Source organism: Artemia franciscana, unplaced genomic scaffold (genome assembly GCF_032884065.1).
Source record: "Artemia franciscana unplaced genomic scaffold, ASM3288406v1 Scaffold_1071, whole genome shotgun sequence".
Lineage (NCBI taxonomy): Eukaryota > Metazoa > Arthropoda > Branchiopoda > Anostraca > Artemiidae > Artemia > Artemia franciscana.
In genome coordinates this window covers 125,570-149,154 of record NW_027062734.1, presented here as the reverse complement: position 1 = coordinate 149,154, position 23,585 = coordinate 125,570, and the positions used below count along the sequence as shown (strand labels likewise).

Here is a 23,585-nt window from a genome sequence, read left to right as displayed (position 1 = left end):
ATTTTGGTAACTATCATTTTTTTTTGCGGAAGACGTACCTTTGATTTGGTGCTTCAAAATTTTTTTTTACCTTTTTTATAGTTCAGAATACACAAGATAGAAAAAAGAGCTTCCCGTAATGACTGAACAATATCTAAATGCTCATTTAAGCTTCTACATTTTCAACCGGTTTTAAACTTAATCAAATGAAGTTCCAAGCTAGAATATTTAATTTTTGTCATTAAGAATACTTATATATGTAAGGAACATAAACTTTATTAATAAAGTAAGTTACATCAGGTATAAGAAACAAACGAAACCAAGAAAACCTCCCGAGAAAATAGGTTAAACTAAAGAAGAAATATAAAATAGTCAGTTAAGAGAAATAGTAAAAAAAAGAGTAAGAAGAAATACTTAAAATAAAATAAGAAAATGAATTAAACAGAAAATCTTTGGCAGTTTTGAAGCAAGTACTTTGAAGATAGAACAACATCGCACTTCGAATGGTAGTAAGACATAGCCTGAAAATCAACAAAATTATTAAAGCTTTTACAGTTCGTAAACAATTAGAAAAAAAAATCCAAATTGGTGCAGATAGCCTGTCTATCAACAAAAAGGAAAATCCACACCTAGGCAAAATATGAAAACGATACTTTTCTTTGTGCCACAACTATATGTTGAATCACATAGCAGGGATATACACAGAAATCCATTCCAAAAGTAAGGAGTTAAGTAAAAATAGACAAATGTTATGACAAATATAGGAAGTAGAAACCCTAATAAATCCCCCCCCCCACACTAGGTGTCCATAAAATAGTATTTTTTAGGTGATGATTGAATTGGTAACATACATAATGCTCTATTGATAATCATTATCATTATGAGCACGCGAAGTGACCATTGATTTTGAACAAATGCTAGGAAGTAGAAACCCTAATAAATACCCATCCCACTAGGTGTCAGTAACATATTACTTTTAAATAATAATTGAATTATTAGTAGCATACATAATGCTCTATTGATAATCATTATCATTATGAGCACGCGATGTGATCACTGATTTTGAAACAAAGTGTTCTTTCCAGTTTCAAAAAACAGTTAGTAGGTTGATATTTAATAAAAATTAGATTTGCCATTCCAGGTGAGAGCGAATTAACAGCGAACGATCAAAAGTTAACTTCGCATTACATTTGTGTGAATACGGCTATTTACAATCTTTAGTGGATTATCTTCTGCACGATCATCACCAAACTGGGAAAAATGGAGATAAATTAATACATTTTATGAGACTAAATAAGCCTTAAGGCATTGACACTCACATCTATCATATTTTATTGATTACTTATTAAAATTATGGATACTTAAATAATAATTATAATAAATACTAAAACCTCTTTTAATAAATTGTTCCAAGTTTGCAGTTAATTCGTTTCAATCGGAAAGAATTAACGACGGAATTAATTGCAATTCCATCAGAGATACTCAAAGATATGGAGAGTGTTAATCTATATATCACTCGATTTTACTGATTAATTATTAAAATCACGTATAATTAAATAATAATTATAATAATTATTAAAACGTTGTTTAATAAATTGTTCCAGGTTTGCAGCTAATTCGTAATCAATTTAAAGCGAATATGTTGTAAATTGTAATTCCACCGGACACACTTAGAGAAATAGGGAGAGTTTCATTCTATCTTTCACTCGAAGAATTTAAACTAATTAATTAATTAATTTTGTTACATATTTCTAGACTTATTGACAGAATTCACTTATTAACAGGAGACTATTTCAAAAATAGTGTTGACTGAAAATCTAATGGCACTGCTGTTTTTTATTCTCCTTTGAAAGAGTACGTAGACTACAACGTTCCCCACTTTTTTACATTCTAAAGCTATTCATCATTTAGTCATTGCTGCTTTGAAATCGAAAAGAGACTTTATAGACAGGCTAACCTTTGGACTATGCTTACCAACTTAGTCCACGTATTAAGGAACTATGCCTTAATAAATCTAAAACTAAACATTATTAACCATTCTATAATTCTAATAATTAACCAACAACCATAGTTAACCATTGAAAACATTAAACATAATTAACCATTCTATCATTCTAATAACTAACCGTTAACCATAATTAACAGTTATTAACCTTTGGAATCACTAAACATAAACCATTAAATATAAACATTAACTATTCTATCAATTTAATTATCAACTATGAACCGTAATTAAACATTATTAACGGTTGTAACCATTAAACAAAAACAATTAACCATTAAACATCAGTCATTGAACATTTAAACAGAATTAACCATTCAAAATCATTCAAGTTATCATTTTTGGTTTGTATGATACAAACATACAAACCAGAAATACTCTCAGTTATTAATGAATTTCATTTCCTCGAGCAAAGGCAAAAACCTTTCGGACCCTGAAATCGGATGATTCTTCTGTCATATTCCATTGAAAAAAAAAGAAAACGTTACTATAAGATCAAATATTTTTTGATTTTAAAAATCAAGAAAAAAAACGAGGAAAGAGATACATATTAAGAAACAAAAAATCAAATGAGGATAATTTTCAGCCAGTGAATAAAACGAAAAACAAGCATAGACCTCTGCTAAGCCGTCCTCAATGCAGAAAACCTAACCTCTAACCCAAGTAGAAAGAAAAACTAACTGACAAAAAAATCACGAACGAAATGTCATTCAAAAATTGGATTGGGCGTGTATTCTTACACTGGCAATTAGTCTAGCCTGGTTTTTTGTTTCTTAATTATTTTCCTTTGTTCTTCGTTTTTTTTTCATACGTTATACATAGCCAGTGTTGACTCAAAGCGGATTTAAAGTAAATATTCTTTGTTATAATTTTTATTTCTTGATTTCGCAAAACATTTCTATTTTGGAGCTTCGATATTAACAACAGTTCAATCTTAGGTTAATAATTGAGAAGTGCTTTAGCTGTCAAACCGAGATGCAGTTGCAGGAAAAGATATAAAATGAAAAATTTTGTGATACCTTGGAGGTGAACGAAGACTTGCTTTGTGAGGAAGAATTAGCGACGGCACTTAAAGGATTAAAAAAAATAATGCTCCAGGTGCTGATAGTGTGACAAATGAGTTTCTTAAATATGGTGGCTCCGAGGTTAAAATAAGCTACTGAAGACTTTGAATATGATTTTTGAAAAAGGGGAAGTACCTAATTATTTTAGGAAAAACTTAGTTAAACCACTGTATATGATAGGTGACAAGAGTGAGTGTCGTAATTATCGAGGCATTCGTATGGTCTTTCTAGGCAGCAATTTACTTCGTAATATGGCACTTCTTAGACTGAGGGAAGCTGTAGTCAAAGTTTTAAGAGAAGAACAGTGCGGTTTTAGAAAAGATAGAGGATATGTCGACCAAATTTTCACTCTTAGGTTAATAATTGAGAAGTGCTTTCGTTGTCAAACGCCTTTGGTCCTCAGTTTCATAGATTATGAGCAAGCGTTCGATTAAGTCTGCAAACCAAGATTAGAATATTGGAAGCTATAGTGACGAAAGTGGTCAAATATGGCTCTGAAGCATGGGTGCTCCGAAAAGCGGATGAAAACTTACTAGATGTTTTCCATAGAAATTGTCTACGGATTGTTCTGGATACTCACTGACAGATCGTATTTTAAACAGTAGGCTGTAATAAAAATGTAGTTCAATCCCGCTTTCTAGGGCTATAATGAAAGAAAGGTTAAGACGGATGGGCCACATTCTACGGATAAAGGATGACAGATATCCGAAGATTGTACATTTCGGTCAACCTTCTAGGGTTAAACAGAAAGCAGGTCGTCCTCGTCAGGGGTGGGAGAGTGTCATAAATAAAGCTTTAAAGGAAATGGGAACTTCCTGGAAGGGTGTAAAGAGGGAGGCTTTGAATAGATTTGGGTTGGAGCAAGAACGTGCGTAGCTGCGTTGGCCTCAGGCGGCTTGGTGCTGCGGTGACTTATTATTATTAGTAGTAGTAGATAGTAATAAGCTGTTTTGAAGTTGAACTGAATAATATTATGGTACCAACCTAAAAAGAAAAAGAGAGAGAGAGAGATAGAGAGAGAAAGAGAGAAAGAGAGAAAGAGAGAGAGAGAGAGAAAGAGAGAGAGAGAGAGAGAGAGAGAGAGAGAGAGAGAGAGAGAGAGAGAGAGAGAGAGAGAGAGAGAGAGAGAGAGAGAGAGAAATGGACAATATCTTACTAATCATGCCACCTATAGTGGAAAACTAGGACGTTCCTAAGCAGAAGAGTTCCGAATAAAAAGGAGAACTTAAGGACTAAAAAGGTAAAACAAGACATAAAATAAGAGGAAGAAATGAAATAAAAACGCAAATGTGGAAAATAATAAAAGAGATTAAATGTAGACTCTTGAAAAAGAAAAATTTGGTAGTCAATTACCTTCAGAAAACACAATTTTTCTGCGCTGATTAGTCAAGTTACCAATTAAGATTTCCCTGATGTTTCCGACGTAAAGCTGTTTTGTATCCTTGATAAATCTTCCAGCATTTCTGTAAAGAAATATATTCAGTCCTGGCAAAGGATTTCTATTTTCTTTATACATAGTAATTTAACTCCTTTATCAACAACCATGTCAATTTGGGAGATAATAGTTCCCATAAACCTTCCAGTTGCATAACTGAACTATAATGTCCTACCTAATACCTCCCTAAATCTATCACCTTATAAATATTCATTCGCTCATTGCTTAAACACACTTTTCAACTACAAAGGTTTTTGCTTCGGACCTGCAGTAGATGGGATCAAACATAGGGTTATGCATTTCCAGGGAAAGTACGACCCACTGATCCATAACTGACACCATACGACAACGGAACTCCTTACTCCCAACGGAATCCTCCTTAAACTATGTATAAAAAAGTTGATTATAGCTTGAAAAAATGGAAGAAAAAGAATAAAAATAGAAGAAGGTACTCAATTCCTTCAGAGACATTTTCGTTTTTAGGAAAGTGTTCGTTTTTCTCTCTCTACTATTTTTAGTTATTCTTAGATCGTTTGAAAAAAGCTTTTTTACGTAATATTTGCAATCTTTCTGACGCTTTTTATTTTATATTTTCTTTTTTATTTTCTCTTATGTAACGTAAGAAAAATAAATAATTATTAAAAGAATCAAGTCGAGTAAAGTTAAGCAGAATTAAGGCGATATGTTTCAAACACAAGCTAAACTTTTAATTTCTAAGTATCATTAACTTAGATTTTTATTTGTAGATTTTTATTTCGATAATTTATTTTATACATATTATTCTTATTTTAGATCTATATTTTTATATTTATTTATATATGTTTATTTCTAAAATTTCATATTTATTTATATTGTTATTTAAAATTTAATATATTTTATATTTTTGGGTAGGTATAATTTAGAAATGGACGAACAGAAGATGTAATGTAGCAAAAGCATATTACAAAATATTAGTAACCATATGATAAAGAAATGTAACGTTTTGGGACTTTCAGAGTGCATATCTGAAATAGGAGTTTTTTTATATTCTTTTAGATATATTAAACTTCTTTGAGCATTATAAATACGAAAATAATCAAATTGTTTAATGCACTTCAATGTTGAGATTTTTATCCCTAAAATTTATCCCGAAAATTGCTTGCTCAAAGATGATACCTTGATGCATAAAAAAAGGTTTTCTTTGTCCACTATTTTCTTCGAGGTAAACCGCAACCTACGTTATGATCTAAAAATAAACATAGGTAGAATGGGTAGATTTAGTGAACATTAAAATAAATTTGTACAGCAAATCTATTTTTGAACAGGCACGAGAAGAGAGTTGCCAGGTGAGTGGAATTTAGGTAATATTTATGAACACCATCTAAATATTTATTTATATTCCTGGGTTGGTACAATATAAATAAATGAAAAGTCATACAAATCAAACGACATATTGGTTTTATCCAGCATATCTTATGATCTCCTCCTAAGAACTCCCTAAACGTAATATTTCCATTAAACAAGTCTCTATCAGAATAAGTTACACTGAACAAGCATCTCATGCATACACATTAGGAGCTAATGACTAGGGTCATAGTTGATCCTTTTTCATGGCCATAACTGATCCAATATCTGTAGGAGAGAAGGGGGATCCGAATATATTTTATCAGCCAAATTGCCAGACAGGAGGGCGGAATTCGTTCAATAAAATTGGTCTAAAGCTACAGTTAAGGCATCCAATGTCCGTACGCCATCAGACCTCTGTGAGGGAAGGGCTACATCTGTGAGGGACAGTCTCATCAATAAGAACAGCATATGGAATATGATCTGAAGCCGGTAGAATTTGGCTGCAATGAATTTTGTTATATTTCTAGAGAGTTCAAGTGTGACACGAAGGATATTGTCGCCTGTGTCACTACACAATTGCCATTTACGTTATCAGTTGCCGATGCCATACAATTTCAATGTCATTGGCATCTCATGCATACAATTTCTGGCCATATATTAGAATGGAACAAACAGTTTACAACGTAATTGCAGTGAGATACCAAGACCAGGGTAGATTGAGGGGAGGAATAACCGACCCCCTTGGATTAAGTATAGTTACCAATCCCATTTATACAGTCAAAGCATGATCCAACTTCTAAGAATCTTGGGCCTGTAACTGAATCGAAAGGACTTCCGCTCTGCCAGATCTCTTGATCTATGATACCATTTGATCTTATGATACTAAACTTTAAATTGGAAAAGAAAGTAAATTTTGTGTGATTGTATTATCAACCGAGCTAAGAAGGACCTCAAAATCTTTTAAATGTTCATTATCAAACTTTAGCTATTCTAATTACCTTATTAGACTTGTTTTATTATTGTGTATTATTAATTATTTATTTCACTGCCAAATCGGCGCACATCCAATATCAAAATGAGACTTGCGTAGGTTTTTAAAAACGTCTTGTAGTTTTAGGCGCTTTTTTTCTAATCTTTAGCGTCTTAGTGCTGACAACCATGCACAATTACTCTTATTTCTAAAGTTGCAATAGTACACACACTAATTGACCATGGACGGGATGTGTTATAGTGAGATCCTTACACCTTTTCTTCCATACCACTGACGAATTTCTCCCTAGGTTTCTTTCCAGATGTTGTCTAGCAGCTAACGATGTTTACCTCTTATTATTTAAACTGATTCGTTACCACTAAACTGACTGATTACCATTGCCTCCGTGGTTCTTGTTAGATACGAGATGACTAATAACCGGCTCACATATTTCAATACTTTATGCGTTATTCAGGCAATAAGTCTACGGTTATAATTCAACAGTATTTAATTTGTAAGACCACAAGATTTTTTTCAAATAGAAATGAAATTGCTTTACCAAATGTTTAAATTTGTTACTTTCTATTCAATCCTCTTTATGGGCCAAAGTCCGACGATGAGTGAAAATTCAATGCCTTGTCAATAGTCAATTGTAGCTGTGTAAGTCAATTGTATATAAATGCCAAATAAAATTTCAAATATAAATGTCAAATGTCAAATTTAAGTGTAATTGTAAAAGTCAAGTGTAATAGAAAACGCTCTGTCCCCTTTATGACGAGTTTTTTGGTCTTCACTCACTATTTCTTAGCCTGATTCGAAGGTTTTCTTTTTTGTTTGGAATAGAAACAGAATTATGTGCTGTTTGTTTAAAAATAGAAAATATCTTCTCCGTACTATAGGTTGAAAAAAAATGATCCTAAAGAGACGCCATTGTTACTAACATCACGTAGTTTGTCATCAACTTGCAGATATTTTTAGAATATAGTTAGGAACGTCCAGTAATCAGTAGGAACATTTCATGGAATTTGGAGAGATGACTGGGTCCCATACCATCTACAGACATCATAATCGTACGAAGAAGTATTCCTCTTTGGATTCAAAATGGGAATGATCGAAAGTACGCATCGATTCACATCTAGTTCTTGAAAGTTCGAGATTATCATTTCCTTAGCGGTTAGAATTAGCGTACGTTTCAGCGGTCGATTTTCCACTGAATTGCCTTTTACTAATGGTCGATTTTGTGAGTTGCAATACTTGTTTTTGTGCTCACATGTGAGTACGTCATCATTCGAAGTTTCTGTTTTCATTTTTCTTTCTTCATAATCCTCATCTTATTTTGCAAGTGAAATATTTGAATATTAAAGAAAACAGTATTATTTATAATAAAATGTTTAAAAAGTAGTTTAATTAAAATATTATTTTACAAGAAATGCTACAAAAGAAAGAAAAAAGTTGACCTGTAAATTTAGCGGTAAACAAACTTTATTGTTCTCAAAGAATGTTTGAGAGCTTCCCTTTGTCTGTATATTAGGACTGCTTCATCCAGCGACTGGACGTGCTTTTAAATGGCAAGAAAATTTTAATTTCAGAGCTAGGTAATAAGGAGCTTGAGCACTCGGCCTCTCGGAAGCATCAACTCTTAGAGTTTTACCATTTATTTTCCAGTACTTTGTGTTTTATTGGTTCGTTTTGAATTTTAGCAGTTTTGGCAACTGCGTTTTAAATACAGATTTAGTACAATTATTTCCTCTGGAAAACATCTGTCCAATCTTCCTCCCCCTCCGAAGCGTCCACGCTCCAGAACCACACTTGACAACCTTGAATCGTCTTGAATTTCTGAAGAGTTATTAGTCAAATTGTAAAATAAAATTATTTTATTTATCATTGGTTTTAAATTAGTTCTTTAATATAAAATTAGTTTTTCTATATAAAATAAAAATACAAAATATTATTATTTTCAAAAATCGATTATTGCCAACGATCGAACTTTTCGGCCAGCCATCGGGGACCTAACGAAAACTTAAATATGAAATTACTTTAATACATTAAATTAGTTTTTAAAATAAATTAGTTTTATCATTATTATTTAAATTTTTAGAGTTTTACCATTTATTTTCCAATTTTTTTTTCCATTTCCAATTTCCATCTTTTTTTTATCATCGTATTTTTCAATACTTTTTTCTTTATTGGTTCGTTTTAAATTTTTTTAGTAGCTGCTGGGATATTTCGGTTTAAATGTTATTTAGATGTCAGACCATTTTAGCTATTTCATGAAAGGTCAATATTTTTGTGGAACTTTCTTTACCATGTCCCTTCGCCATTTTTTTTTACCTCATTATGTGCCTGGGTCTGACACTTAGCACAAATTACCTTATATTGCAGAAGTGCTTTTTATAAAAAGAATGAGCTATTTTTACCTCTAATAAAAGCAAAGGAAAAAAACAGAAATACAAAAATTGACCGGTCAAATTTGGACTAAATGTTGACTAAAATGTCCAAATAATATTTGAGAGCTCTCCACTGTCTATAGAGAAAGACTAGTTAATTAAGCTGCAGAACTTGCTTTTAAACCGACAAGATTTACTTTCAGAGTCAGTTGTAAGCAGTTTACACTATCTTATCTCTACTAAGCAGCAAGAAAAAAAAAGAAAGTTGACCTGTCAAATTTAGCTGTAACGATGCTCCTGTTTTGTCAGGCATTATTTGAGAGCTCCCCTTTGTCTGCAGAATAAGACTGCTTAATTCAGTTGCAGAACTTGCTTTTAAACGGTAAGGAGATGTTAGTTTCGGAGTTGGTGGAAAGGCACTTGAGGACCGCCGCAATTTTGGAGCAGGTTTAGGAGCAGGCGTGTTGATATCAATGGGCAAAAGTTTGAAGTCTTCTGGAAATTTCTGTAAGCTTCGAGCAAAAGAAATAGCTAAAAGAAAACAAGTTATTAATTGAAGAGTTTCAAATAAAAAAAGAAGATGGAAGCTAAAATGCATTTATTCATTCCACTTGCTAAGGTGTTCATTTTTCTTTTCGCCGAAGAAAAAAAAGCGATATGTTCTAGAAACTAATTATGTCATTGAAGATTCTTAATTACTTGCTATTGTCACTATTCTAACATAGAAGATAACAACAAATTCACCCCTTTATATACTCATAATGAGCTAAAGGAATTTTATTTCCTTCTAAACCAAGAGTGCTAAGAACAGATCAAATTCTGTTATTTGATCTTTTGAAAATGGAAAAATTAACGAATAATTAATGATAGACTAGAAATACTGCTTCGAGACTACACCCATGGTATTATACGACAGGTTAGAATATAGAAAAACCTATACAAGTTTCAGTAAAGAGCGACTCAACCCAATAGTAATCGAAACTCTGAAAACAGACATATAGATACATCAAAAGAATTGGTGTTTTATGATCCGCGAAACTTTCTAAGCAGAATTTTACATGGGGAAAATTTGTCAGGGTTCCTATACAAAATTCTTTTTATTTGTCTGACTTTCTCTTTGGCGACTCGGTTTTTCATGTAAAGATGTTCCCGAGTATCGTCTGGGAGAAATTTTCAGCAGTTGGAATTGCCTGAGGAATTTTTTCGTGGGGGGGATTCTCTGCAGGAAAAATTCTCTATGGAGGAGTTTTACACGGGAGAAACTTTCCATCGGGGAGGGGGGATTTTCGAAAAAAATTTCTACTTAGGTGGGGATTTCCTGCATGATTTAAAAAACCATCAGAGATTAAATAAAAAAAGTCTCTTTTCAAATGAAAGCAGGCTGAGGAGAATTCTCTAGGCGGATGTGTCTCTAGAAAATTTTCCGGGGGGAATTTTCAGCGAGGATAGAATTTTCCGTAGGGGACGACTTTAAATGGGAGGTACTTTCCACGAAAAAAATTTCATGGGGGGAAATTTTCCATGGAGGACGGCAATGGATTTCCTGCCATTATTTGAAAAAAGAAACATAAATAAAAGAAAATGTTTTTTTAAATGAAAGTAAGGAACAATATAGAAACTTAAAACAGACGGAAATTATTCCATTTATAAGAGCGCTGCCCACTCCTCAATATCTAGCTTCTTACGCTAAAGTTTGCCTTTTGTCCTAATTCTTTATGAACAACTCCTGAAACACAAGGGTTGTTTAATTAGAATACAAAACTTTTTTAAAGTGCTAAAAACAAAAAAGTTTTAATGTTGTTCCTTACTTTCAGTTGAAAAAGCTTGTTCCTTTTTTTTATTTGATACGGATTAGGAATGGTATAATCATATAGAAATACAAATGGGAAGGAGCAACGGTAAATACTACTACTATTACGGACAACTTACTGTAGCACCAAACGTCGGAGGCCAATACAGCTATGCTTGCTCCTCCACTCTCCCAATCTATTTAAAGCCCCCCTAATTAAGCCCCACCAAGAAGTTCCAATTTCACTTAAATTTTTCCTTACAACCTCCTTCCACCCTATTTCACGGTAAATAAATTATCCATAATAGAAATAAAAAGTAACAGACAATTCTGAGGAAAAAATGAAACGAATAAAGAAGAAAAACAAGCACAATCTGAAATGAAGCGCTAAATAGCAAAATAAGAAAAGAGGAGCCAAACTTGATGGAAAGTAAGGGTGAGCGGCCCAGCTATGCCTTTTAGGGCTCCTGATTCAATCTAAAGTCTATAGGAAGAGGAGGAAAGGCTCCTGAATTCTTTTCATCACAAATTTACAATAACTTGTTATGACATCTCGAAGAATCTTAATGTCAAGTAAGAGTAAGTGTCCTTATTTGTGACTTTTGTTCACTCTTACACGATCTAACCTCTGAAGGAGAGGGGTCCTAAATGGAGTTCATCACAACAACCAATAGAAGGGATAAGGAAAGCTCAGCCAAACTTGTTGAGAAGCAAGACAGAGCGTTTAGCTGTGCCCTTTGGAGTTCCATAGATAATCTGACGCCTATGGGGAGAGCGAAAGCCACCCCTTAAATCTCATTATCACAAAATTTACGAAAACAGATAGTCGGATCTCAATCAAAATTGGCGAAATGTAAAAGCGAATTGCTTACAAATGTGTTCTGTCAGGGTCTCGATAGGATACTTCTTCCGTGGGGAACGGGAAAAAAGTCTCTCCATCATTGTATATACTTGAACGGGTACCGATATTATTCAAAACTGTCAGAAAGCGATAGCTGATTTTTCATCTATAGTTTCTAGGGTTTAAATCCGAAGAGTCCTCTGCAGGGCGAGGAGTCCTTTAATTCTTATGATCCGGACAACTTTATAAGAAGAGGTAGGTCTCAACCAAATGCGGTGAGACGTAAAAACTCGTGTTAAAGTTTAGAATTTTGAGGATTTGGAACCAACCCAACCTCTTTGGAGGGAGGTGGAGGGGTATTTATTATCACGATACATACTAAAAGGGAACTTAGGGATGGGAAATACCTACTAAAGAGAAGGACCTGAAGCTTGACCGGTAGTAACAGTTTAATGATCTGATTATGATCCTCTAGAGCCTGGGGTCGATCTTACCGCTCTGTAGATGGAAAAAATTACAGAATGTAGAGATATCCCTAAATCCTCATCATCAATATATATTCCAGAAATGGTTGTCAGATCCCAGCCAGACTTAAAGAGAAATAAATAAGATAGTGTTCTGACATGCTTTTTTGGGAGACAAGGGTAGTTTCAACTCCCCCCTCTCCAGTTCTAATGGGAAGAGGATTTCCAAATTCTTGTCATCAGCTTATGTACGAAAAGGCATCACCAATCCCAAAAGGAATTGTCAGGAATTAAGATCTAGTGTCTTAGTTAAAACAGAGCTTTGAAAATCTCTTGTCATCAGCTGAGGATATAAGGAGGTTGGTGGAATTCAACAGTGCTGGTTATCATTTCAGGTATCTATGATTGATCTGACTTCTTCGAGGAAGGGCTAAATTACTGCCATCCATCAGAAGGGCGTATGAAATTTCAATTTGATATAGTAGAACTTGTCAGCTATGGTTCAAGCCGTACCTTTTCAGGGTTGGAGCCCCATGCTATAGCCAATAAAGCATTTACAGTTAGAAGCAAATAACATATGAGCTTTTAGGTTGTATTTGATTGATCGTTTAAGGGTCTCCTTCAAACCCGTAACTGACTGTTATGCGAACAGTCCGTAGCCGCGTGAAATCGCCTAGAACCATCGCATGGTAATCAGAATATAGTGGGGAACTAAAAGTGGCTTTTTTATCGTTGCTTTTTCTACGTAAAGCTTATTTCTGGATTTATCCAATTTCACAGCCAATACTAGACCCAAAACATAAAGTACAAGTTTCCCTTTAAGACACGTAATTGAAGTCTAACAGCTTTGTCGTTTAGAGTGTCATTTAGCAGCACGTGGAAGCAGCAAGATTCCTTTTCTGAATTCTCAGGGGTTCTCGCGCTAAAATCAGCAATAATATAAAACCGGTAAAATGATTAATATTAATATTTTAATCCAGTTGAGAAGGACTTGGAGCTTAGTTGTCTGTTCTGCTGGACATAGCATGTTCTATCATACCACTAAATAAATCTGGTCAAGCTAAAAAAAATTTCACAAATCTGGTTTCACTTGGGCATGTATTTAACATTATTTAAATATTATTATTTAACATAGTTTATGTTGTTATTATTATAATTAATATTCATTATAACTAAATATAATTATAATTAATTAATTAATTAATTATAATTAGTTAATATTATTGTAACATAATTACATAATATGATTTAACATTATTTTTCAAAAATAATGCTAAATTCTGATCCTATCGTGTGCCATTTCGGTGAACTTTTTCTAGAGAAACCTCTCTGGAGTCAATCCTATTGCTCCTCGAATCTGAACCACACGTCGAAATTGTTGAAAGACTTCACGGGGCTTTAACATCGACAGTCTCCTTAAACTGATTGTAACTCATCGTAATATCCATTATAATCTTATGGAAAAGAAGGTCAAAATGGCTAGTTTAACCTTGCGGTAAAACTTAAGGTACCAGGCCTTAAAGTTCTCATAAAACAAAAGCTCTCGCCTTAAGGTAACTAAACTTAATCCCTTTAAGGTTCCTGGCATTGTCATAAAATTTGAATTCTTCCAAATTATAGTTCCCACAAATAACACGTCTTTAAGTTCTCTCCTTAAGTTACTAAATTTTTTTACAGTTAAAATGCAAAAGTGCTGAGGATGGTACTTATAGTTCCCTCTTTAAGCAAGGTATATAACTCTTCCAAATTACAGTTCTAAAAAAATTATTAAAGTTCTCGCAATGTGCTGGTTACTTAAATTTCTTACAGCTATAAAAGTGCTGGTTAAGGTACTTAAAGAACGTGCCTTTAAGTACCAGGCATTACAGTTCTTGAGAAGTTGAAGTTCTTATAAAATTAAATATGTGGATTTTTTTTTCCGGTCTGAGTACACAAAGCGAACTTTTCTGCTCAACAAACGTTAACTCTAAGAAAAAAGGCGAAGTGTATAAGATATAGATAAGAAGGGGCAATGGAGAAGCTTACCAAAGTGCATAAGAAAGAGATAACGAGGAGAAGCTTACCAAAGCCTATAGGAAACGGATAAAAAGAAGGAACACTTGCCAAAGAAGGTGAATATTCAATTAAAAGCATATTTTTGTTGTCTGTTTTGTTCCTGACAATTGTTGCCGACAATTTTTTTGTTGGAGCACGTGAACACGAATAGAGACTCTAGGATTCTGTGCCAATCGGAGTAAAGTTAGTATTTCCTACTTATAAAGATATATAATTTTTCTTTTGCTGGAAATGCCAAAAGTTAAAAATTTGACAATTTAAAACGTACTGAACTACAAGCGCACTGACAATGTCGCCTTACCCAGCAAACTAGTTAATTTAAGGTCTAAATTTATTTGGATCAAGTAAAAATTTTTTTAATAGGAATATTCTTTAGTTTCTAAGCTTTTTTCTTTGAATATTAACTAGTTAAGCACTAATTACCTAGAACATAGGTAATTTGAAAAAAATCAGCACAAATACATATATTCTGGAAAATGCTCCTTTTGAAAAAGTAGTTCTTTTACCCTCAAAAAGATTTGAGCCAGATTCGAACCCAAAATGAATAATTTTCAAAAAAGTTTTGTCTTAAGACAAGAGAAAGAACTCAGATACTAATCTAGGCTGTACACCCATTATAGAAAATTTCCTCTAACTAGAATAAAGAGTCAAAGCTCTTAAGAAATCCTGGCCCTGGAGGAGGGAATTACGTTAAATCTTGAAAAGGGATTTCTGGGTTCAATGGGGGTCGAAGATTCGTTGACGTAGCCAAAAGTTACCCAGTGAGCTATAGTCAATTTCATGCAATTTAAGCAGACTTTTAAACAGATTTACATTTTCAACCCAGACAAAATATTGAGATTTTATCTACAAAATTTTTGTTGGTAAAATTACCTGAGCTTTTGACAATCCTAGACAGTCAAACCCAAGACACAAACATAGACAGTCAACTAATTATTGTCAACCAATATTTCATTCATTTTTTCAACTTTTGAGATTCTATCAACAAAATTTGCATATTATATCTACATTTATAAGTATTATTTACATATTCCAAATTTGTGAACTCAAATTGCCTTACCGTGTGTAGAAGCCGACTTTCTCCTTTTTCTCTTCTCACTTTCGGTAGTTGTCGATAAGCTTTTGGTAGAAGTACTGCTATGAATATCAGGTATAGTACCATCTTCGTCTGAATGTTTTACAAGGACATCAACAACTTGTTCCATTATACTAACTAAAACTTCTATTCTTTTTACCAAAGAGTTGAGACTGGATTGACAAGTTCCTGACTCCAAAAGTGTAAAAGCGGCTTTTACCTCGCGGAAAGCTAAAAAAAGCATTTTGTTCAGATTAAAAAAAATGCACTTCTGAGGGTGCATATGCTTCCTACAAGACTGTCTAATAGTAACTGACCGAAATAAAAATCATGGTTAAAATGGCTTGAAGATAGGAGATGTAGTGGTTTGTTTTTGTTGTTTCATACGTTTTTTTTACACGGGGTTAGTGTAGGAGTGGGCCATCTAGATAGAATATATCAACTGCAGATAGTCATAGGGTATTGTTACTATTATTAAAAGGGCTGGATCCACTATCACTCGATCGAGACTCAGATCTTCAAGGCACATCGCCTCTATACCCAAAATTATGCTCCATTTGTGATCGAGGGGGAGGGAAGGGGGTGGGGAATGATGGATTTGGCCTCCTAACCCTTACTCTATATTTTCAATTGTCGGACCTCTTCTTCTTCCCTTACTATATCCTCCAGACAGGAGCATCCCGAGGGAGAGGGTGAGGGGCGCACCGCTCCCCCAACTTTTTTGGCATTCGGTAAAATTTTCGCCTGAGGTGAAATTTTGCAACATTCCTGATTCCTTCAGATATCAGGCAGCGATTCAGTAAAATCTATGAATTTAGCCCCCCCCCCCAATGAAAAGAGGCTTAGGACACCCCTGCCTCCAGGTTAACAATAACACTATGAAATATCTCAAGTCGGTGTCTAATCCTAGCTGGAAATTCTACGATAAGATGCCAGTTTGTTTCCACAGTGACCATGTAAGACTTTTGGCATAATGGGGATTCGGCCTTCCCTATTCGGGAAAGACGTTTCCCAATTTTTCTAATTCCTGTTATGGCTCGTTTCAAGCTTTTAATTCCTGGAAAATGTTTAGTGAGTGAGGGGTTAAAATTTGGGAGTTACACCTTCATTTCCTTACATTCCACCTTCCTATGCCAATTTCGTTCCGCTCTCTCATTGCTCCAACTCCTCACCGCCACCTTCCAGCAACTCTGAAAAATTAGAATGGAAGGTTTTGGACCATAGTATCTCAATGATGTCCCAGCCTTAGCTTCTTCATCTACCATCTCATTACCCTCTATCCCAGGGTGACTGGTACCCACATCAGGATAACTTGGTTTCCTTTGATGGCTAAGCTATTCAGAGCTTCGTAGCATTCCAATTCTCTCTTTTTCTGGAAGTTTACATTCTAAAGAACCTTTAAGCACGCTTGGTTGTTAGTTAAGATACATATATCCTTTCCTGTACTTCCCATTTGTAACAGCCTTCCAACCACTCGTTCTATTCCAAACATTTCAGTCTGAAAAACTGTAGCAAAATTTCCCAGGTGATAACTAATTACATTCTTTCCAACACCATGAGTACTCTGGTATATTACTATAATTACTACTTCAGCTCCCGATTTTCCATCAAACCGAGACCCATCAGTATAACAGGTTATCGCGATGCTTTGGTAGAACAGCTATATCTCTCGGTCCATTTCCTTTCTATCCTTCATGACAATTTGGAACTGCCTCTCCGGCTTTACTCTTGGGATAATATTATCCTAAGACATCCGCAGCTCGCCGCACTAAAGCAATGAGCTACAGATATCAACATGGTCTTTACTTTTGCCATTATATATCTACTGTCTCTGGATTCATTCATCATTTATCTGCAGTCTGACAGCACTTTTACTGCTTCTTCCCCAAGGAAAATTTCAATGAGTAATATACGCTCCATGGATGCCGTAGTGGTTCCCTGATATGCTGATGTAATCATTAGGCATATTAGCCTTTGCAACCTTATTGAGGGAGTTATATGGCACGCAGTTGAACTGACCCAAACCACCATCCCATATGACAGAATCGGTCTAATTACTGTCTTATGTAAATACACGATCTTGTTAGAAGCCAAGCCCCAGTTCTTTCCCACAAATCGTTGACATTAAATTAGAGAAAATGCGGTTTTCCGAGCTTTTTCAAGACAATGATCTTTCCAGCTCATTTGGTGATTGGGAATCGCCCCTAGGCATTTCACTTGTTTTTATTTTTTTTTAAGAATAATGGGTGATCATACATTTTTGGAACAGAGGGAACTTGCCATTTCCGTAGTTTATTATTCTATGACCATATTTGGATTTTGTCCAGCATGTACTTTCCCAACTCAAGCTGTTTCATTTTCCTCTTAGTAAGGACAGTGAGTCGTCTGCATGTGCCTAGCTATATCCGTGTTGCTGTTTTAGTAAGTTCAACAGACTATTCATAACCAGGTTTCACATATATGGGGAGGTTACAGCCCCTTCCCCCTGTGGATATCCTTAATGAAGAATCTTCGATGTTTTTATTCACTTTCGATTCGTTGATTTACAGAGAGCCTTTCAAAGGTCCCTTTTATGTCGAGGAATATGCCCAAGGCATATTCTTTAGATTCTAAGGCCTGCTCTACTTGCCAGCCAATTGGTGAACCGCTGCATCTATAGAGTCTCCTATCTCAAATCCGATTTGTTTATCAGATATCATGTTCTTGGTTTCTGGATTACTTATCAGAAACCAATAAATCAATTTTTCCATCACTTTCAATTGAAAGGAGGTTAGAGTTATAATTTTATAGGACCTGGGGTTTGAGTAATCCTCTTGCCCGGTTTAGGTTTAAAACGCCTCTGGCCTTGAGCCATGCACGGGTTTTTCTAAAGCGAGGTTTTTCTTCACAATACCAATATAATAGGTCAGTATTTTTTCCCATCCTTTCTGGAGCCTTATGTCCAACTGACTTTATAAGATTAAAAGTCTTCCACAGCTTTTTTGACACAACCCTCCCTTACAACTCAGGACGCGTTTTTAGTAGCCTACTACTGGCTTCATCTGACTGTATACTTTCATTGAAAGCCCTCAATGAGGTTCCCTTGCTCTCCTTATTTCCTTTTTCAGGAGTTTTAAACATTCCAAATAAGCATCCCAGTCTTCGGGATTTTTTGTTCGGATACTATTCTTAGGAGCCTTCAGGTCAGTTTTCTTCTTTGAGTTAATTCCAAAGTTCACCAGTTATTAGCGAGGTCTCCCTCCTCGACAAGTGTTTGGGGGTTTGTCTGCTTATACGCACTGTTCACACTTTCGGTACGTATTTCTACCTCCTGGTCAAGATCCTCATAAGTCATTCAAACAAATACAGCTTAGGAACAATACGGAAATTTTCTCACAACGGTGGAATTCAATTCAGTGAATATGTCCAAGGGCTGTCTTGAGCACACCACCAGATAAAAACCACAATATATATATATATATATATATATATATATATATATATATATATATATATATATATATATATATATATATATATATATATATATATAAACTTACGTCAAAATGCGAAATGATAACCGGTTCAATGCTAGTATAAATTGGTTTATTAAAATATTTTGTTATATCATTTTCAATTAAATTTGAGCATAAAGAATTTAGCGAATACTCCCCCAAGTCCCTATTTAAAGAAATATCGTTATTTATTTTGAGACCAATTTCGATTGATTCCCAAACCACCTATTTTGTCCCCAAATCATAACTAATGGGAGAAGATCTTTCAAAAAGTATTGTGTGGGTGGGATTATTAAATATATGGCAAGCTAAAGCAGAATCAAAGGAGTTATTCGATTTATTAGAAATAAACACTTTGTCTAAGTCTTCTTTATGCTGTTGTAGCCGTTTTTCTAGATTCTGATGAGTTCCTCCAATACAGTAATTGCCACAGTCGCATGGTATTTGATAGACCCCTCTTTGGCGAGCAACTGGGGTTCCCTCTTCACCAGAATTTAAGAAATTTGTGATTTTAAAATTACTAGTGAAAACTACATACAGGCTTTTTTTTGTGCAAACATTTCTTAATGTTGGTTGTTTTTTAATAAATCCTCAGAAATAGACACATCTATATTCGTATACAGGGAAACAATGTCAAAACTACTAACTATTGTGTTTTCTGAAATACTTGTGTTACTACGTGTTTTAACTAGATCTACCGAATTACTAATAGAGGAATTTTGTGAATACAGTAAAAGTTTGAAGTACATGCTTAGTACATGCTACGATAAGTCTTAAGGGAATACCTTGTTTATGTATTTTTGGTAAACCGTAGAATTTTTGACAGAAACTACCAAAGGGGGAAATTTATTGTGTAATTGTGGGGTGATTTCACCATTCTGTTTTAGCTGCTATAATTAATTTATAATGTCATTAGCAAACTGATCAGTAGGATTATGAGTTATTGTTTTATATGTAGCTGTGTCATTTAAATGTGAAAGGATTTTGTTGTCATTAGTCTGTCGTGTCCATGACAACAAATGAATTGCTTTTGTCTGCTTTGGTTATTTTAATAGACGGGTCTTTGCCGAGATCAGGTAATGTAATTATGTCGTGCACATTTTTTGGTGTAAAAGTGGTAGGGGACTTAACCTTTTTTGACTGTTATAAAGGGTATTTATGAAACAAGACCTAACTTCATCAGGTTAGAAACAGGTGGGTAGTGTTTACGCAAATAGAGAGGAAACTATATCTGCCATAGGAACTTGTTTTGACAGAATAGAGAATTTTGGACCCTTTTCCAGTGTTTCCGTTCTAGACGAGAGTTTAACAATAGTGGGTCTAGAAGTGAATCTTGGAGAATAAACACGGTTTCTCATCTAATACTCATTTCTCAAGCTTTCCAGTTTTTTTTATAAAGTCGTTCCTTTAACAAGCGAAAATCATGGCTAAACAAGTTCTGATCTAACAACTTCAGAAAAATTAACAGTGGACAGGTTTTCCATCAAAAAATTTTCCAAAGATATTTCTTTCTGAAGAAATAATGTCTTCTTGTTTTTCGTCTTTAATAAAATGGGCTAAGGTTTTTAAATGTAGTTTATATCTTAAACACTTTGGAATAAGATTTTCATTTCTGCAGGATTTTAAAAATATTTGTTGATTGATAATATTAGCATATTTTTACCTAAACTAATAAAATAAAAGATATCATAGGTAAACTGCTCCCCGTAGGCTAGACTTAATTGTTTCCTCATTGTTTCTAAGTTGTGTTTGTTCGATAAGGAAAGGCAGCGTGGTCTTCATCGCTATTCATAAGTCATTTCAGGGTTGGGCGGCAGATTGGCAGGTTTGTCGACTAACACATGATTATAGGTATGCCAATTCGTTTTTCTTATATCCCCATGAAGTTTCCTTTGTCCTTGGAATATATCTACTTTTAATTTTATTTTTCGATGGTCAAAGAATGACGGAAAGAATGCCATTTACCAGTCTCTCATTGTATGATCCAAAACCTCTCTTCTTCCTCTTATTGTGATAGTAGGACTCGAATCCCCTTTGTACCAAACAAGGCCTTCTCCCGCCAGGTAATCCAGAAGCTCAAGCCTCCTTCCATTTGTGTTGGTGTTTCCCCATAGGGTGTGATGCAGACTAGCATCGCATGACAGGATTAGAGGATCTTCTCATCTTTACGGTATGCCACCAGTTCCATTACTTCCTTCGGTGGTGGTTTCTCATCATGTGGCATGTAAATTAGACTAAATACCATATGTTCATAGCAAATCAGATTTCAGAAGTTCAGCTTCACTAACCCTCCCCATGATCCTTTCTCCGAGGACTCATTGCTCCTGGACCATGGCTAAAAATGTCTGTATTTTTACCAGCTCCTTTACAAGATATTAAGAAGCTGCCTGGCAGTAGCGCAAATTTATCTGCCAGCCCTATAACTACCAAGATCATATGCTGGCGTAATTTCAAATTGGTTTTAGCTGGAAGGCCCCAGTTTGTCCATTACTGGGATGGATTCCATTGACTTCTTGTAAAGGGGTTTGAGGAGCGTGTGTCCCCTCATTCCAATGGGAAGCGGAAGTTTGCTTCTCCACTTCAGGAACCAAATCTACGTCAATTGTTACGTGAAGCTAGGTATTTCCCTCCTTAGCGTGTATCTTGGTCTTTTTGGTGAGGAAACGATTGCAAGCCACCAACAGCCCCGTCAGCTTCTCCAATGACCCGTCCTTAATATTCTCAACAGAAAAATTCCTCCCCGGAGGCTTGTCTCCTGGGGCGTGAAGTTTTACCCTCCCCGATTACCCTCTATGATTTGGACCTCAACGGCTTCCATCAATAGGACAAAATCATTTTCATTGAGGAGTTACCAGTCACTCCTGCTCACTCTTACGAGTATCTATCTGGATGCTTCCACAAAACCCCTCTTTTCTTTCGGTGCTCCAGGAGCCTATCTCCTTTTCCTCTCTATCTTGGGGTGCTGTTTTACTGGAGTGACCTCCGGGGTCGTATTCTGAGAGAGGTTAGCCCTATATCTCTTTTTACTTTGCGGTTGAGGTGAGTTGCTGGTTAGGGACGCATGTCCGAGCTACAGTCCAGACCCACTCCCCTCAGACGTCCTGGCGTGGGGAGATGTCTCATGCAGGCCACCCGCCCCAAGCCCTCTGGCTTCCCTTCTCTCCTTCTGGTTGTTTTTTATGCACTATTGCTTCTCCCAACGCTCATCACTCTGATTTTTAATGGGGTTTGCCCTCGATTCAGGCTTATCCTGTTTTGGGTGAGTAGGGCAACTTACGTCATCCACGCTTTTCGTAGCCTAAGTTTCGATGCTAAAAGATATGTCAAAAGAATCGGATTTTTATGCTGATTTCAAATATATAAGTTTCATCAAGTTTAGTTATTGTCATCAAAAGTTACGAGCCTGAGAAAATTTGCCTTATTTTGGAAAATAGGGGGTAACACCCCCTAGAAGTCATACGATCTTAACGAAAATTACACCATCGCATTCAGCGTATCAGAGAACCCTATAGAAAAAATTTCAAGGTCCAATCTACAAAAATGTGAAATTTCGTATTTTTTGCCAGAAGACAAATCACGGGTGCGTGTTTATTTGTTTTTTTTTTTGTTTTTTTTCCCAGGGGTCATCGTATCGACCAAGTGGTCCTAGAGTGTTGCAAGAGGGCTCATTCTGACGGAAATGAAAAGTTCTAGTGCCCTTTTTAAGTGACCAAAAAAATTGGAGGGCACATAGGCCCCCTCCCACGCTCATTTTTTTCCCAAAGTCAACGGATCAAAATTTTGAGATAGCCATTTTGTTCCCCATAGTCGAAAACCATAATAACTATGTTTTTGGGGATGACTTACCCCCCACAGTCCCTGGGGGAGGGGCTGCAAGTTACAAACTTTGACCAATGTTTACATACAGTAATGGTTATTGGGAAGTGTACCGACGTTATCAGGGGGATTTTTTTGGTTTGGGTGTGGGGTTCGGGGGAGGGGGAGGGGGCTATATGGGAGGATCTTTCCTTGGAGGAATATTTCATGGGGGAAGAGAAATTCAATGAAAAGGGCGCAGGACTTTCTAGCATTACTATAAAAAAAAACAATGAAAATATAAACATGAAAAAGTTTTTTCAATTGAAAGTAAGGAGAAGCACTAAAACTTAAAAAGGAACACAGATTATTACGCATATGAGGGGTTCTAAAAATACTTTTGCATAAAGAGCGAGGTATTTAGGAGGAGATAAACACTTCACTCTTTATGCTAATTTTTTTTTAAATAATTTCAACTATTTATTCTACGGCCTTTCTGATTCAGGGGTCATTCTTAAAGAATTGGGATAAAACAAGATTTAGTGTGAAGAGCGAGGTATTAACGAGGGGACCAACTCCCTCATATATATAATCAAAAATATAAGAATATAAAAGTTTGTTACGTAAGTTAATTCTTAAGTTACGTATTTTTTTTTACTAATAAAAACGTTTGTTAAAAATAAAAGATCTAGTTGCCTTTTTAAGTAACCGAAAAATTGGAGGGCAACAAGACCTCCTTCCCCACCCCTTATTTCTCAAAATCGTCTGATCAAAACTAAGAGAAAGCCATTTAGCCAAAAAAAGAATTAATATGCAAATTTCATTTTAATAATTTATGTACGCATAGCCAAAATCAGTCATGCATTAATTAAAAAACTTTCAGAAATTAAATAAAAAAAACAAGTTTTT

General features: G+C 35.1%; 1 protein-coding gene across 2 annotated transcripts in view; it reads right to left on the bottom strand.

Annotated features, from left to right (window-relative positions):
- Positions 1-236: 236 nt before the first annotated feature.
- Positions 237-23,585, bottom strand: part of LOC136042311 (uncharacterized) — a 44,894-nt gene continuing 21,545 nt past the window's right edge. Inside the window, exons 6-9 of one of the 2 annotated variants that reach the window (XM_065727261.1) lie at positions 15,373-15,618; positions 9,434-9,694; positions 4,399-4,508; positions 237-500 (exon numbers count right to left, since the gene is read on the bottom strand). In XM_065727261.1, coding sequence (XP_065583333.1) covers positions 4,444-4,508; positions 9,434-9,694; positions 15,373-15,618 — 572 coding nt within the window. In that variant the 3' untranslated portion in view covers positions 237-500; positions 4,399-4,443. The remainder of the gene's footprint in view (positions 501-4,398; positions 4,509-9,433; positions 9,695-15,372; positions 15,619-23,585) is intronic. The other variant, XM_065727262.1, reaches the window with a different exon arrangement.